The sequence below is a fragment of the Zootoca vivipara genome, chromosome 4 (assembly GCF_965207765.1).
Source record: "Zootoca vivipara chromosome 4, rZooViv2.hap1.1, whole genome shotgun sequence".
Lineage (NCBI taxonomy): Eukaryota > Metazoa > Chordata > Lepidosauria > Squamata > Lacertidae > Zootoca > Zootoca vivipara.
In genome coordinates this window covers 19,639,603-19,655,972 of record NC_142587.1, presented here as the reverse complement: position 1 = coordinate 19,655,972, position 16,370 = coordinate 19,639,603, and the positions used below count along the sequence as shown (strand labels likewise).

General features: G+C 49.4%; 1 protein-coding gene across 1 annotated transcript in view; it reads right to left on the bottom strand.

Moving 5' to 3' along the window:
- Positions 1-16,370, bottom strand: part of OBI1 (ORC ubiquitin ligase 1) — a 35,438-nt gene that overhangs the window by 10,288 nt on the left and 8,780 nt on the right. The window contains exons 2-5 of the mRNA XM_035116117.3: positions 7,423-7,558; positions 6,235-6,326; positions 4,195-4,443; positions 1,256-1,344 (exon numbers count right to left, since the gene is read on the bottom strand). Coding sequence (XP_034972008.3) covers positions 1,256-1,344; positions 4,195-4,443; positions 6,235-6,326; positions 7,423-7,558 — 566 coding nt within the window. The remainder of the gene's footprint in view (positions 1-1,255; positions 1,345-4,194; positions 4,444-6,234; positions 6,327-7,422; positions 7,559-16,370) is intronic.

Sequence of the window (16,370 nt, the reverse complement as noted above, 5' to 3'; positions counted from 1 at the left end):
CTGGCCTGGAAACATTACGGATTGGTGGAGGAAGAATGGATGGTGGATGTAAGGGGGAGAGATTACAGAGAACCTCCCCCTCTCATCAGGAGCAGTTCGTCCCCAAGCAGCCATGAAAGCGCGGGGTCTGAAGGGGCTAGTCAGGAAGCGGAGAGAGAGAGCCAGGTCTCCGGCAGCATGGGAGAGCCCCTGCTCCACAGGCGGGAAAGGAGAGAGATGGAAAGGGAGGAGAGGGAAAAGATGGAGCGCAGACCCTTTCCCCCGGCACCGGAATTAAGGAGGAGGAGAAAGGGGAGGAGATTCGCTGTCCCGAGACCGCTATGTTGGTCCAAGTCGCGAAAAGGGGCAGTGCCAGATTCTGAGACGGAGTAAGCGGACGTGAACCCGACAGCTCACCACACTGTAAATAACATGCACCAATAAAGACTCTTTTAAAGACAAGTATGTGAAAAGTCGTTACTCAAGAGTAGCCGTAACAACCTCTGACAGCACCCTTCAGATGTTGTTGGACTATAGCTCTCATCATCTCTGATCATCTCCCATGGCTGGGGGTGATGGGAGTTGAAGTCCATCAACATCTTGAGGGTACCGTGTTGGCTATCCCTGCTCTACCCTTTCTTTGCCTGCCCATTAATTTACTTCCATAGATCCCCTTGCCACCCATGGCATCCAAGCATCTGAAAACAAGGGTGTAGTTAGGAATGGGGAATCATTTTTACCTGCTGTTGATTTGATTGTCCTGTTTTTTGAATCTCTACCCTTGGACCTTCGGGCTGTAGGGTGCGCCACAAACACTTTTAACAAAACCAATAAATTTCCACCTGAATACCTGTGGTGCAAGTTGTTTTGGTGCAAGTTGCTTTGAGGACTCATGAATAAATCTATTTTTTTTTTAGTCTATAGAACAGCACAGGGGGTTGGGATGGTGGTTGGGCGGGGGAGGGGAAGTAGGAAACAGGAAAATATCAAGCAGTTTTTGTAATACCGTTCTAGGTTGTTTTGAAACAAATCTAATATAAATCACCATGCATTCAGACAGAGACGGAATGTAGCATCTAAGTCTGAAGGAAGACAAGCAGTTCAGAATTCCTACTTAATCCTCTCTCTCTCTCTCTCACACACACACACACACAGAAAACAAAGACAAAGCTCTCCACCAGCCCAGTCTGCATTCCTGCAACGGCGGTTATGGTCCTCCGGTAGCTGCGTATGATCGAATGAATAATGCACGACAGGTTTTAAAATATTTACATACTTCTGGGGCGATCGGCTTCCAACCTCAGCCTTTAGCCGCAAGTTCTCCCTCACAAGGCCACTGTTTTCGAGCCTCAGCTTCTTATTTACCTATATGGAAATAAATAGGATTGTAAGCGTGCAGGGGAAAAAACCCCAAACAAACTCACTCATAATGTTTATAAGACTTTAAAGGAGGGGAAGCATATTTAGACAGGAGCAACAGTTAACTCCGCTCCCTCTTCTCCGAGACCCTGCCCGCCTACCCTCGACAGAGACACCACTTAAAAATTACCCTGGGAAATGGCTTGCAAAAACTGGAGAGAGAGAACAGGCATTTTTAATTTATATTCCCAAAATACACCGCAAGGCTTCTACCCAGGGAAATAAACAGAGCCATGTTAGTTCAGCCTGACAGTCATTAAGGGGTGGTGGTGGGGAGGTACTAATGGCAATTCCATGTTCCCCCCCTCCTTCTCCTCCACATGACTAAATACTTTAAATGCATTAACATTACAATGTGCAGGTATCAGCAAAATGAGTGTCGAACAGCTTCCTGACTCTCCCAAACCGAGTTAAGATTGTCAAGGGGCTTTCCCCCTTTATAGAAAAAAAAGAGAGAGGCACAGACACACTAGAGAACAAAATCTGCGATGACAACTTATTTGCCAGGCCCCATTGGTATCGCTTGCAGAATGCTGCTATTAATAAGCCTCAGGATTTAAAGCCCCTCTTGTCTCCTCGAATGGAATCAGTGTCTCGTTTTCAGTTTTAAGGGCAAGGAAGCCACAGGCGCACACATTTGCACACCCGCAACAAAGAAAAGGTCAGAAATTCAGTTGCGCACCAGGGCTGCGGCCCACAGGCCGAATTTTGACCCACATCCCCGTTTCCTCCAAACCACACCTATTGCCCCGTGCTCGACGGTGTACCCACTTAGGGAGCTCAGCAGCACAGCCGACACCTGCAAAAAACAGGGGCTGAAGTCATGCCTCTACCAGCTGATGGGCCGTTGGTTCAAGCCTGCAGGATTGGCTGCACGACCCTGCAGCTGACAAACAATACAAAGCCGCTCCGCCAACCCAAGACTTGGCGCTCGAGAAACGCAGACACGGGGCTTGCAAAGCGCCTTTGTGCTGCGTTTCCCAATTGCCCGACAGACCAGTTGACTGTCAGAGCCTGCACATGGGACTTTCGCAGGCAGGTGGAGCATCTGGCATCTAGGTGACGGGCAAATGGGTTGCCCTGCCTGTCAGAGTCAGCCCATCGGGGTGGGCGCAGATAAGGATTGGGCCTGCAAGGTCAGGCAAATGGCACTTAAGCAAAACGGGAAGTGTCTTAACTCTTCCTTCTGACCATGCAAGAGGAAGGGTGGGTTAGCACACCATGAGACAGAGGCTCCCTACAGATTGCTTAAATTATGCTAAGCCAGGATGAGGTCCTGTGGCTCTTTGGCACTGAGCAAATTTCATGGACGGGTGGACAATCTGGAGAGAGAAGAAGTTGAGTGGGGGAGCCAAAATAGGTGGAGCGAAAGGAAGTTTTTAATGTGTGACATTTTAATGTATTTTAATCTTTGTTGGAAGCCGCCCAGAGTGGCTGGGGAAACCCAGCCGGATGGGCGGGATACAAATAAATCATTATTATTATTATTATTATTATCATTATTATTATTATTATTAGAGGGACAGTTACAAGATTGTGGGTCCTAAATGAAAGGAACATGCATGCACCATCCTGTAATAATAATAATAATAACAACAGCAATAATTTATTATTTATACCCTGCCCATCTGGCTGGGTTTCCCCAGCCACTCTGGGAAGCTCCTAACAGAATATTAAAAACACAATAAAACATCAAACATTAAAAACTTCCATAAAACATCAAACACAAGAAACTTCCATAAACAGGGCTGCCTTCCAATGTCTTCTAAAAGTCCGATAGTTGTTTATTTCCTTGACATCTGATGAGAGGGCGTTCCAGAGGACGGGCGCCACTACCGAGAAGGCCCTCTGCCTGTTTCCCTGTAACTTCACTTCTCGCAGGGAGGGAAAACTGCCAGAAGGCCCTTGGCGCTGGACCTCAGTGTCTGAGCTGAACAATGGGGGTGGAGACGCTCCTTCAGGTATACTGGGCCGAGGCTTTTTAGGGCTTTAAAGGTCAACACCAACACTTTGAATTGTGCTCGGAAACGTACTGGGAGCCAATCTAGGTTTTTCGGTGTTACATGATCTCGGCGGCCATGAAGGGAATGTTTATGCACCATTCTGTTAATTACAGACAGCCTCCGTTTTAGTCATGGCCGATACGTGCGTAGTTGCACACAGCGCCAAGCCCCAAAGTGACCCGGAAACATCATAAAAGACATCACTAAAAGGGCGGAATGGGGGACGGGGTATTTCTTTTTTTTTAGCTCTAAAAATAACTTTTATGTTTTATAGTTTTTTATGACAAACTGTAATTGGAATATTATAAATTGTTTCAAAAGATTCAGACAGAAATATAGATCTTCAAAATACATAACAATAGTTTGTAATTTAAATGATAACTTAAAATTACACAAGCACTTAAGAGGCACTAAAAGTTATTTTAAATAGCCATAACCTTCAAATTGCTGAATTATTTTGAGAGGTGTCACTAATACATGAGGGGGGGGGGGGTATTTCAATTGCGCACTATTTCACTCAAGTGTGCAGTGACCCAGAACACAATCCCCGCACGGCTCAGAGGTTGCTTGTGACCTTAAATGACGGTGTGTCAAAAATGAAGATGGAACGTAGCCCTCATACAACCGCGTTCTTGGTATCATGGAATATTGGACCATGGCCAATTAACAGAAGGACCATTGACCCAGTGCCTCAACCCTAGTTCGCTTCCCAACCCACCTAGGAAATTACACAAGAGTTTATACTGCCCGCTATCCCTGCCCATTCAATATCGCCAGATTTCGCATTCGTTACCTCCGCTAGTGTTCCCATGTCATCCTTCACTTTTTCATACATATCATTAGCCGCCTGAAGCTTCTGTGTCCATACCGCCAAAGTCTCTGGATCAACCTTGTGCTCGTCCTCCGAGAGTCCTGGACTTGCCCGGGTTTTGTCAGACACGTCTAGCGTCTCGGGGTGCAGGACAGATTTGAGCTGCGCCTCCAGGCTAAGCTTGCTCTCTTTCAGCTCCTCCACTTCCTTCTGCAGAGATTCTATTTCATCCTTCCGAGTGAGGCAAATTCGGGTGCAGGGGAAATACGTTTTTGCAGGAGGCAGGAAAAGAAGAGGAAAAAGGAGAGGAAACAACAACAATAATGGCTAAGTTTCTTTGTTATACTGCTCAATTCTCCTGCAGGTTTTTGTAGGCTGATCCCAGTACAGAAAATGAGCTGGCTTTGAGCTTGTCATAAAAGGGTGCATGTATATACAGTCATACCTTGGGTTACAGCCGCTTCAGGTTGCGTCTTTTCGGTATGTGCTCCGCGCCGAACCCACAAGTACTGGAACAGGTTACTTCTGGGTTTCGGCGCACGTGCATGTGCAGAAACACTAAATCGCGCTTTGCGCATTATTATTATTATTATTTATTATTTATACCCCGCCCATCTGGCTGGGTTTCCCCCACCACTCTGGGCGGCTTCCAACAAATAGCAAAATACATTAAAATATCACAGATTAAAAACTTCCCTAAACAGGGCTGCCTTTAGGTGTTTTCTAAATGTCAAGTAGTTGTTTATCTCCTTGACCTCCGATGGAAGAACGTTCCACAGGGCGGGCGCCACTACCGAAAAGGCCCTCTGCCTGGTTCCCTGTAGCTTTGCTTCTCGCAGTGAGGGAACCGCCAGAAGGCCCTTGGCGCCGGATCTCAATGTCCGGGCTAAACGATGGGGGTGGAGACATGCACAGAAGCGCCGAATCGCAACCCGCGCATGTGCAGATGTGGGTTGCGAATGCTGCGGGTTGCGAACGTGCCTCCCACACGGATCATGTTCACAACCCGAGCGTCCACTGTATGTGTGTGCATGAGAGAGAGAGAGAGAGAGAGAGAGAGAGAGAGAGAGAGAGAGATCTTATGGTACTGGATCAGACCAAAGGCTGATGTCACACAACATCTTTTTCTCAGCAGAACCTAGGCAGGTGCACAATTCAAAGTATTGGTGCCAACCTTTAAAGCCCTAAATGGCCTTGGCCCAGTATACCTGAAGGAACGTCTCCACCCCCATCATTCAGCCCAGACACTGAGGTCCAGCTCCGAGGGCCTTCTGGCAGTTCCCTCACTACAAGAAGTGAGGTTACAGGAAACCAGGCAGAGGGCCTTCTCGGTAGTGGCGCCCGCCCTGTGGAACGCCCTCCCATCAGATGTCAAGGAAACAAACAACGATCCAACTTTTAGAAGACATCGGAAGGCAGCCCTGTTTATGGAAGTTTCTTGTGTTTGATGTTTTATCGTGTTTTTAATACAGGTATTCTGTTGGGAGCCACTTTGAGTGGCTGGGGAAACCCAGCCAGATGGGCAGGGTATAAATAATAAATTATTATTCTTATAATTATTATTTTAGCCAGATCTGTATGGAACAGCACCTTGGAATACAAAGCAGTTTCAAAATAGGGCTTCCATCCAATGCACACCTTAAACTCCCCAATATACAGGTGGTGTACTGGCTGGGTTTCTAACACAGGACCAGAGAACCCACTGATTCGCCAGGGCTTGCAAAGCCCCCAGAACATCCACAAGGACCCTCTTGCGAAGCCTTGTCTCGTGGAGTGTTCCGCAAGAGGCCGGGCAGCCGGATAGCTGAGTCTTGTGGAGCACTTTGCTTTTACCTGAGCCAGGTCATTACCTGCCCCACACTTCACAGGTGTAGGGCAGGTGGGTGTGGCTTGGCCAAAATGGCCTTGCGGACCTAATAAGGTCCATAGGTTGTTGGTTCCCCATCCCTAACGTGCCCCAAGGGAGTTGGCTCCATACAAACCAGAACCTCACAAACCACCCTTCCTGACACACCGTCTTACCTCATATTCTTTGTGCATGAGCTCGAGCCTCGTTTTGCGTAGCTGTTTCCTGACCTCCGGGCTGAACACAGGGTTGCTTTCACTCGTCCCTCCTGCAGCAACACAACAAGCGAGGCTCCGTTCAGCGCTCAGCTTTCTTCTAAACATCTGCAGCCCCTCCAGATGTCTCCGGACTACAACACCCAGCCTCCCTACCTCGACATCTGGAGGGTGCAGCAAGTCGGCACACTTCGTTTTGAAGTTTAAATATAATTTATGTTAAGGTTACGATTCACAAAGGCTGTCACATCCTAAGGTCACTCTCCCCCTGACAAACGCTCTGAGAGATGCAGTTGTATTTATTTTTATTTACTTATTAAATTCATTACACCTTCTGCATGTCTACTCAGAAATCAGAATGCTGATTTCCATAGGCCTTGCTGCCAGGTAGAGGATTTCAGGCTAAAATCTTCTTTACTTATAATCTGGGGTTGCCACCATCTCTGCGATCGCTCCCATGCAGTTTCCTGGAATGTGTAACACACATACCTGACAACAACCCTTTGAGGTAGGCTAAGTAAGGGGGGGGAAAGTAACTGGCCCAAGGTCAAGTAGTAAACTTCACGGCTTGAGCGGAGATTTAAATTCAGGTTTCCCAGCCTGACACTCCGCTTCTGGGTTGCCAGCTTTTGGGGTACACGATTTGAAAACTGGAGAAACTGTCCCTGGCACAAACAACAAACATTTAGCACAGCTAAGCACATGTTGAATCTATTCTCTTGGCTACAACAGAATGCTTCTTTCAAGCCTCATTTCAGCAGGGGGAGGGACCCTGTGGGTGCCAGGAATGGTCTTGGCACGTGCCCCTGTGGGTGCTGCGTTGGCGACACCTGCTCTAACCACTACACCCCACTGCAGCACACTGGCTGGAGAATCAAGGCTATGGCTGGGAATACCTGGGTTTGCTGGATAACCTGTCCCATTCACACTATCGCAGTCAAATCTGTTTTTCTCGGGGATGTTGCAAAAACAAAATGGGATCTAGTGAAATGGACGCCAACTTTGCAAAAAAGGCACAGAATGAAAATACAAGAGCCGGTTGCGAGCCTCGGCAGAAATGGCGCAGCCGGATGCTACAAAGGCTCCATGCCATTCAGAGGATAAAAAGATTCTGCATGCATTTGATGGGAGGGTGAAAGGCTGCCTTACCTATGACCTCCTTGCAAGGATTGTCAGCGGTGATGGGGATCCTACAAGCAGGACACTGACTGTTGTTCTTCAGCCACACTTCAATACAAATGGAACAGAAGACATGGTTGTTGGCACAGATGACCGGATGACGGACCTTGCAACGGAGAGGGTATAACAATTAAAAAAGGTATTCTAGCAGCAATGGCTCTTTTCCCTTTATGGCTTGGAACACACATAAAAATCATGCTTAGCATACAAGGAACATAGAATCGGAAGGGACCCAAGGGTCATCCAGACCAACCCCCTGCAATGCAGGAATCTCAGCTATAGCATCCATGACAGATGGCTATCCAACCTCTGCTTAAAAACCTCCAAGGAAGGAGAGTCCACAACCTCTCGAGGGAGACCGTTCCACTGTCAAACAGCTCACACTGTCAGAAAGCTTTTTCCGTCTTTTTAGTCGGAATCTCCTTTCTTGCAAATTGAAGCCATTGGTTCGAGTCCTGCCCTCCAGAGCAGGAGAAAACAAGCATGCTCCCTCTTCCATGTGACAGCCCTTAAGTGCCTATCCTGTCTCCTCTCAGTCACCTCTTTTCAAGGCTAAACATATCCAGCTCCTTCAACCTTGATCATCTCAGTTGCCCTCCTCTGCACACGTTCCAGCTCAGGCTTCCTCAACCTCGGCCCTCCAGATGTTTTGGGACTACAACTCCCATGATCCCTAGCTAGCAGGACCAGTGGTCAGGGATGATGGGAATTGTAGTCTCAAAACATCTTGAGGGCTGAGGTTGTGGAAGCCTGTTCCAGCTCGTCAACATCCTTCTTAAATTGTGATGCCCAGAAATGGGCACAGTATTCCAGGTGTGGTCTGACTGAGGCAGAATAGAGTGGGACTATTACATCTCTTGATCTGGACACTATACTTCTGTTGATGCGATCTAGAATAGCATTAACTTTTTTTGCTGCTGTCACAGTGGCCTGAGTGGACTACTTCAGAGTAACGACGCTACGCAGCTCTGCATTTTATTCTTTTATTGGTGCTGCGTATTTACAGTGCTGAAGTCATTGCTATTTACACGGAGTGATGTGGTCAGTCGGTATCAGAACCTCCAAGTGACTTTTGGCGCGTCTTTCCCCAGCACAAAAGTCTTGGAAGCCCCATCCTCTTTCCCCTCCTCTTCCGGCGTAATTCTGGAGTTGGGGGGATGGGTCTCCCCCCCTTACTTCCCCCTTCCTGTCCCACCTGGGACCCTGGCTCCGCTACCTTGCCTGAGCCTCGGACCCGACTTCCTGCTTCCCCACTGGAATCGGAGCTCCCTCTGCTTTCCCCTGTGGTCGGTGATGGGCTTGAACTCAGGAGGGGAGGGACTTCGCGATATACCCTGTCCCTCACATCCACCCCCCTCCCAAGCTCCCCTTCTCCCCTCCCCAGGTCCCCCCCAGGTGTCGGTGACGACTGGAAGCCTAAGAACTCAGTGCTTTCCGAGCCCGTTGGTGTGAACACCTCCGCCCAGTCCTGCGAGGCTCCCCCTTCCGCCTGGGAGGGCTGGAATCCCAAAAATTCCGTGGCGTCCGAGCTGGTGGGGGTAAAAATGTGCTGCCAATCTGCTTCTGCCTCTGACTGTGTGGATCTCGGTGACACCCATATCTCGTCTCCCGATTCCTCAAACTCCGCTTCCCAGCGCCATGGTGAGCTGCTCTCCCTTGCCTCCTCCTCCCCCTCCCTTTCCATGTGCCAGGGCTTGGGTCTGTGGGGAAAGAGGGCGTGAAATTCTTCCACCAAGAATTCCTCCTGTATCTGAGTGGCTGGGACCCATTCATTCTGTGACGGTGGAGCATCCTCCCATGCCATGAGGTACTCCAGGCCCCCCACCCCTCTCCGTGAATCAAGGATGGCCGTGGCCTCATTGAGTTGCTCCCTGCCTCCCCTCTCCCCCCCTCCCTCGGGGGTTTGTTCGCTGTCTCGGAGCCTGCTGCTTTCCCTGTACGGCGACAGCAGCGATCTATGAAACACTGGATGCACCCTCATATCCTCTGGCAGTGCCAGCCTGTATGCCACCGGGTTGACCTGTTGCGTGACCGTGAAGGGGCCCAGCCGTCTGGGTGCCAGCTTTTTGCACCTCCCTCTGGTGGGAAGGCCCTCCGAGGACAACCAAACCTTGTCCCCCACCCTGATGACCTCCCCTTGTCGCCTGTGGCGATCCACCCCCTTTTTGTACGCTTCCTTGGCCCTCTCCAAGTGTTCTCTGAGCTGCTGGTGCACCGTCTCCAGTTCCTCTGCCCAATCCTCAGCCTGTGGGCCCTCCTCCTCCTCCTCCCCCTCCCTCTCTGGGAAAGATCTGAGGTCGCGCCCGTAATTGGCCTTAAAGGGCGACACCCCTGTGGAGACGTGCACTGCATTGTTGTAGGCAAATTCTGCCAGTGGCAGGCGATCCACCCAGTCCGTTTGCCGCTGGCTGACGTAGCATCTCAGGTACTGCTGCAGAATGGCGTTGACCCTCTCCGCCTGTCCATTGGTCTGCGGGTGTCTAGCCGTCGACAAGCTGACCTCCACCTGCAGGAGGTTCATGAGCCGCCGCCAGAACCTGGAAACAAATTGGCGGCCACGATCCGAAATAACCCTTAAAGGTAATCCATGCAGTCTGAATACGTGATCAACAAACAGTTTGGCTGTCTCTTCTGCAGAGACCGCCCTGGCACACGGTATAAAGTGGCACATTTTGGACATGAGGTCCACCACCACCAACACTGCGGTCTTGCCCCTGGAAGAAGGCATATCTGTGATGAAGTCCATGGACACCACTTCCCACGGCCTGTGTGGTGTGGCTAAGGGCTCCAGCAATCCTGCTGGCGCTGCTCTGACCACCTTTGCCCGCTGGCAGGTGTCACAGCCCCGTACATAGTCTCAAACATCTTCCCTCACCCCTGGCCACCAGAAGTGTCTCATGACTAGGTGAGCGGTTTTGTCCCTTCCAAAATGACCCGCCGTTGGGTTGTCGTGCATCTGCTTGAGGACCTTACGTCTAAGCTGGGTGGTGGGCAGGTACAGTGCACCCTTGTAGAAAAGCAGCCCCCTGCGTTCTGCAAAGTCCTTTGCCTGCTCCCTCCCCCCTCTCAGTTCTCTGAAGATGCGGTTGGCAAATTCATCCGCTGCCGTCAGTGCTGTGAGTTCTGCCTCGCTCACCACTGCTGCTCCGCAGGACCATGCTGACGGGGGGAAAATGTGCCTTGGTGCTGGTGGCGCCTCCTCCTCCACGTACTCTGGCTTGCGGGAGAGGGCATCCGCCCTGACATTCTGCTCCCCCGGGATGTAGTGTATGGAGAAGTTGAAGTTCGAGAAGAACTCTGCCCACCGTATCTGCCGCTGGTTGAGCACCCTGGCCGTTCTCCAGAACTCCAGGTTCTTGTGGTCTGTGCACACCTGGATGGGGTGCTTGGCGCCCACCAGGAAGTGTCTCCAATGCTTGAACGCCGCGTGGATCGCAAGAAGTTCTTTGTCAAATACCGTGTAGTTGCGCTCGGGCTGTGTCAACTTCCTGGAGAAGAAGGCACAGGGTCTCCACTCCCTGTTGGCGTCCAGTTGCAACAAAATGGCGCCCACAACTTTATCAGAAGCATCTGTCTCAATGCGTAGGGGCGCGTCCTGGACCACGTGGAACAGGTTCTGGTCCGAGGCGAACACCCTTTTGAGGCTTTCGAACGCTGCTTGCGCCTCTGGTGTCCACCTGAACTTCTGCTTGCCTCTCAGGCAGTCAGTGATGGGAGCCGTAACGCGAGAGAAGTTCTTGATGAACTTCCTGTAGAAGTTGGCGAAGCCTAGTAGGCGTTGGGCATCTTTGCGCGTCCTGGGGCTGTGCCAGTCCAGGATGGCCTGCACCTTGTCCTTGTCCATCGCCAGCCCCTTGTCTGACAGCTTGTAGCCCAGGAAGTCCACCTCCTTGGTGTGAAACTTGCACTTCTCCAGCTTCACATACAGGTGGTTCTCCTTCAGGCGCTGCAACACCTCCCTGACATCCTTCACATGCTGCACTGGGTCATTGGAATAGATAAGGATGTCATCTAGGAAGACCAAGCAGTTCTTGAAGAGTAGGGACCCCAGGACGTGGTGCATGAAGGCCTGGAAGCATGCTGAGCCCCCTTGCAACCCGAAGGGCATCACCAGATATTCAAAAGAGCCCAGAGGCGTGAACATCGTGGTTTTCCATTCATCGCCTTCCCGGATCCTGATCAAGTTGTACGCCCCCCTCAGGTCGAGCTTGGTGAAGATCTTGCCCCTGCGTGCTGCTGTCAGCAGATCATCCACTCTGGGCATAGGGAAAGCCACCGGTTCCGTCATGCTGTTCAGCCGTCTGAAATCCACCACCAGGCGGCGCTGTTGTGTGTCTTTCTTGTCCACCCAGAAGACCGGGCTGCCCCCTGCTGCCTTGCTTTCTCTGATGAACCCCCGCTTGAGGTTCTTGTCGATGAAAGCGCGCAGATCCTCCAGTTCCTGGTCTGACATGGCGTACAGCTTGGCTGGGGGTATAGTTGCCCCGGGCACCAGGTTGATTTGGCAGTCAAAAGGCCTGTGTGGGGGTAGGTGGTCGGACTCCGCTTCGCTGAAGACCTCCTGCAGGTCCCAGTACGGCTTGGGTATCGCCTCACCCCCTTTGACGTGCATGGCGGCCACCGTGGCTATCGGAGGCCCCTCCCCTGGTTGGTGCTGCATGCAATGTTCCAGACAAAAGTCCGATCCAAACGTGATGCATCTCTGGTGCCAACTGATGGAGGGGTCGTGGCGCGCCAGCCAGCTCATGCCCAAGACGATGGGGGGGGGTCTGAGATGGTGGTGACGTTGAATGCCAGTGTCTCTGAGTGCCTTCCCACCGTCATTCTCATGGGGGGGGTTTGATGAGTGATGGCCCCTCCCAGCAGCTCTCTGCCGTCAATGGTTGCCACGTGCAGAGGAAAATCCAGCTGCAGAAGCTGGATCTGGTGCTCTTCTGCAAAGTTCCTCGAGAAGAAGTTGGCAGACGCCCCACTGTCAATTAAGGCGAGGACCGTCAGTGGATAGCCATTTGGGAGCGTTAGCGTGACTTCTAGAACCACTCCTGCTCTGGGAGGGGTGGGCTGGCTCTGCTCCTCTCTGTGCGGGTGGGTGGGCTGGGGCTGTTGTCTGCTGACTGTGCCTGGCTGCTGCCCCTTGTCTCCTGCAGCCAGGCTTTCCCGTTTCCCTGCTGTGGTGCTGCGTCAGTGGGGGAGGGCACCACCGTTCCCGCCTTTCCTTGCCACTCCCTGCGATGTGGGCAGTCTCTGACGAGATGCTGGGGGGAGTTGCAGAGAAAGCAATTCCCGCCCTTTCCCTCCTTGCGTCTTGGCGCCGCTGGGGTTTGAAAAGCCCGTGCGCGCGCGCTATCAATCTGCATGGGTTCCTGGTCCTGGCTGGCCCCAGGCGTGGCTTGCAAGGGTTGTTGGGGGGGTGGCTTTTCCTGCGACCGTGGGAACCAAGCCCTCTTTGCGCGCGTTGCTTGCTTGTCGCTCCACCGGGATTCCTGTCTCACCCCCACTGCCAGAGCCGCTTTGCTCAGCTGATCCATAGTACTGGGCTTTGGACCTCTCGAGAGCTCATCTTTCACCTCCTCGTGCAAACCCAAGTAGAACGCCGCTTGCATAGGAGGCGACTCTAGTTGCCACCCCAGTCTGTGCACCAGCATGGTGAATTTCGCCCAATATGCGCGAACTGTCATATTTCCTTGGCGTAAATTATGAAGTTCCTCCTTGGTCTGGTCCATATGACTATCGGAGGAATACATCGTTTTCAAACCTTCTAGAAATTGTTTGACATTCTTCATGCAAGGATTCTTGGTTGCTATTAATGGTCTTAGCCACTCCCTGGCTGCCCCGGTAAGGTGCTCCACAATAAACGCTACCCTGTGCTCATCATCAGGGAACTCATTATGGTGCAGCTCAAGAGCATACACGATTTCAGTCTCAAAGCCATGATATTCCCTCGGGTCTCCATTGAACTTGCTTACTAGGGTCCCGGCTCTCCTTCCTGGCAGCACTTGGATTGGGGGGGTCCCTCCCGCCTTGGCTTTCTCTGCATCCAGCTTGCTTTGGAGGTCTACCGCCACCGCCCTTAATTGCTGCTCCCTTTCCTGCAGCGCTCTCACCTGTTCCGCAAGTTGTACCCGGTCGTCCTGCACCTTCTTGGTCTCTTCTTTAGCTGCCTGTAATTCCCCCTGAGCCTGCAGCGTCAGCTGCTGCAGTTCTTCCTGGGCTTGCTCCGCGATCTGCCGCCATCTCTCCGCCTCTGACACGCTCATCCCGGCAACTCCAAAGTAGCCCCAAAAAAGACTTGGAGGTTGCTGTCACAGTGGCCTGAGTGGACTACTTCAGAGTAACGACGCTACGCAGCTCTGCATTTTATTCTTTTATTGGTGCTGCGTATTTACAGTGCTGAAGTCATTGCTATTTACACGGAGTGATGTGGTCAGTCGGTATCAGAACCTCCAAGTGACTTTTGGCGCGTCTTTCCCCAGCACAAAAGTCTTGGAAGCCCCATCCTCTTTCCCCTCCTCTTCCGGCGTAATTCTGGAGTTGGGGGGATGGGTCTCCCCCCCTTACTTCCCCCTTCCTGTCCCACCTGGGACCCTGGCTCCGCTACCTTGCCTGAGCCTCGGACCCGACTTCCTGCTTCCCCACTGGAATCGGAGCTCCCTCTGCTTTCCCCTGTGGTCGGTGATGGGCTTGAACTCAGGAGGGGAGGGACTTCGCGATATACCCTGTCCCTCACAGCTGCTGCATCACACTGTTGACTCATGTTAAGCTTCTGGTCCACCAAGACCCCTGGATCCTTTTCACATGTACTACTAGTAAGCCAGCAAAGAGCAATGCCACCAAAGCAGAGAGAGAGAGAGAGAAAATACAGGTAAAACTTGGAAAATTAGAATATCGTCGAAAAGTGCATTTACAGTGGTGCCTCGCTAGACGAATTTAATTCGTTCCACGGGTCTTTTCTTATAACGAAAAATTCATCTAGCCTAGCGAATCCCATAGGAATGCATTGAATTTTTCCCCCATAGGAACGCATTAATTGAATTTCAATGCATTCCTATGGGAAACCGCGATTTCCTAGACGAATTTTTCATAAAACGAATTCGTCTAGCGAGGCAACCTCCGCTCAAAAAATCCTTTCGTTAAGCAGGGCATTCGTTAAGCGAGGCACCACTGTATTTCAGTAATGCAACTTAAAAGGTGAAACCAATATATGAGATAGATGCATGACATGCAAAGCAAGATATGTCAAGCCTTTATTTGTTGTAATTGTAATTATTTGTCGTTAGGCAGGGTCAATTATAAATGGAATGTAATTAATGAAATGTAATAGCAATGTTTATTTTTGTATTATTGTAACGATTTGTTTTATTACTGTGGAATTTCCAAAAGAAAGCTTTTGTAGAAATTAAAAGAAAAAGAAAAAAAATAAGAAGTTGCATTACTGAAATAAATGCACTTTTCGACGATATTCTAATTTTCCAAGTTAGGGGTAAACATAGTGGAATGTAAAAAGTGAGGGGAGAGACTTCATCAGGCCAGGTTTCTTCCACCTGCCTTGCCCCACCCTCCAGTCTCTGCTTCTCAATTTGTACCTATTGTATTATTTTATGCACCGTGGCTTGCCGTTGTTTTAATGATTGTAGTTTAGAAATTAATTATTGTAATTGTTAAGAGTGGATTTCTGTTTAATTTTTATATGCTGATATTTAATCTTTTTCTACTGTATATTATTCTAATGGATGGTTGAATGTTACCTTATTTGAAGTAGGTTGCTTATTTTTAGGTTATGTTTTATTATCACATTTTTTTGTATTGCATTAGATTGTTATAAGGTGTACAGTCTTTGTTTCTTCAGCTTGTAAACTGCCTTGGGTATTGTGAGCCAGAAAGACGGTATTACAAATTTAAAAAGTGATGAAAAGTGAAAGTGATATCAGGTCCAATCAGCTAGAATATTATATGCACAGAAAAGGAAAGAAGAGGAGTGGCAGCTTTTGAAAGTATTGGACTATGCAGAAATGGCAAAGATGACAGCAAAATTAAGAGATCAAAATGATGAACTTTTCTAGATATATTCAAATTCAAACTATATATTCAAACCATATATATATATATATATATATATATATATATATATATATATATATTCAAATGAAATCGTGAGATAAAAGCAGAAGAAAAAGGATAAATTAATTGTAATAGAGAAGCTTTCTGTAACAGGCAAATATATATATAATGCAGTAGTAGAAAGGGTTTGAGTAAAAACACTGTGGAGGTGAGGGTAGGAAGTCAATTTATGAAACAATGTAATTATTTGATTTTGTGAAAATGTTTGAAGAAAGTAACAAAAAACGTATAGATATTGCTTGCTATACTTTTAGAAGATTGCCCCAGACTGCTTCTGGCACGGTGGCCCAATGTAACTCAAGTTTCCAGGATTTTCGCCTTCCTGGTTTTACACCACACTAAGAACTAGAAACTTTAGGAAATAAATAGGAAGTCCAGACTGTCCAAAGCCCAAGTTCTGCACAATGTTTCTTTTGCACGGAACCCCAGGACAAAAGACCCAAGAGATGTGACAATAAGTGACAAACTTGAAACGGAGTTTAGATTGGCTGCAGAATCTGCAGCACAAAAAACTCAGCCAGTTTGCCATTTCCCTGCAGACAAAAATTAGTGAAGCTACCACAGAAGGGCAAGAGGCTTTCTCCACCCTGCTGAGATGTTCTAAGCACTGATAACTATCCAATATAATATGTTCTATTGTACAGAAGGCAGAAGTAAAGAGCTGCTATGCCACAGAGAATTGGGGTTTTAAGTATTTGTATCTTAACAAGATGCTTATATATTTTCCTAAAGGAGCACAAACAGTTTTAGAAAAATAAGTTTCTGAAAGGCATTACTAATAAGATCTCCCTTTAATTTAA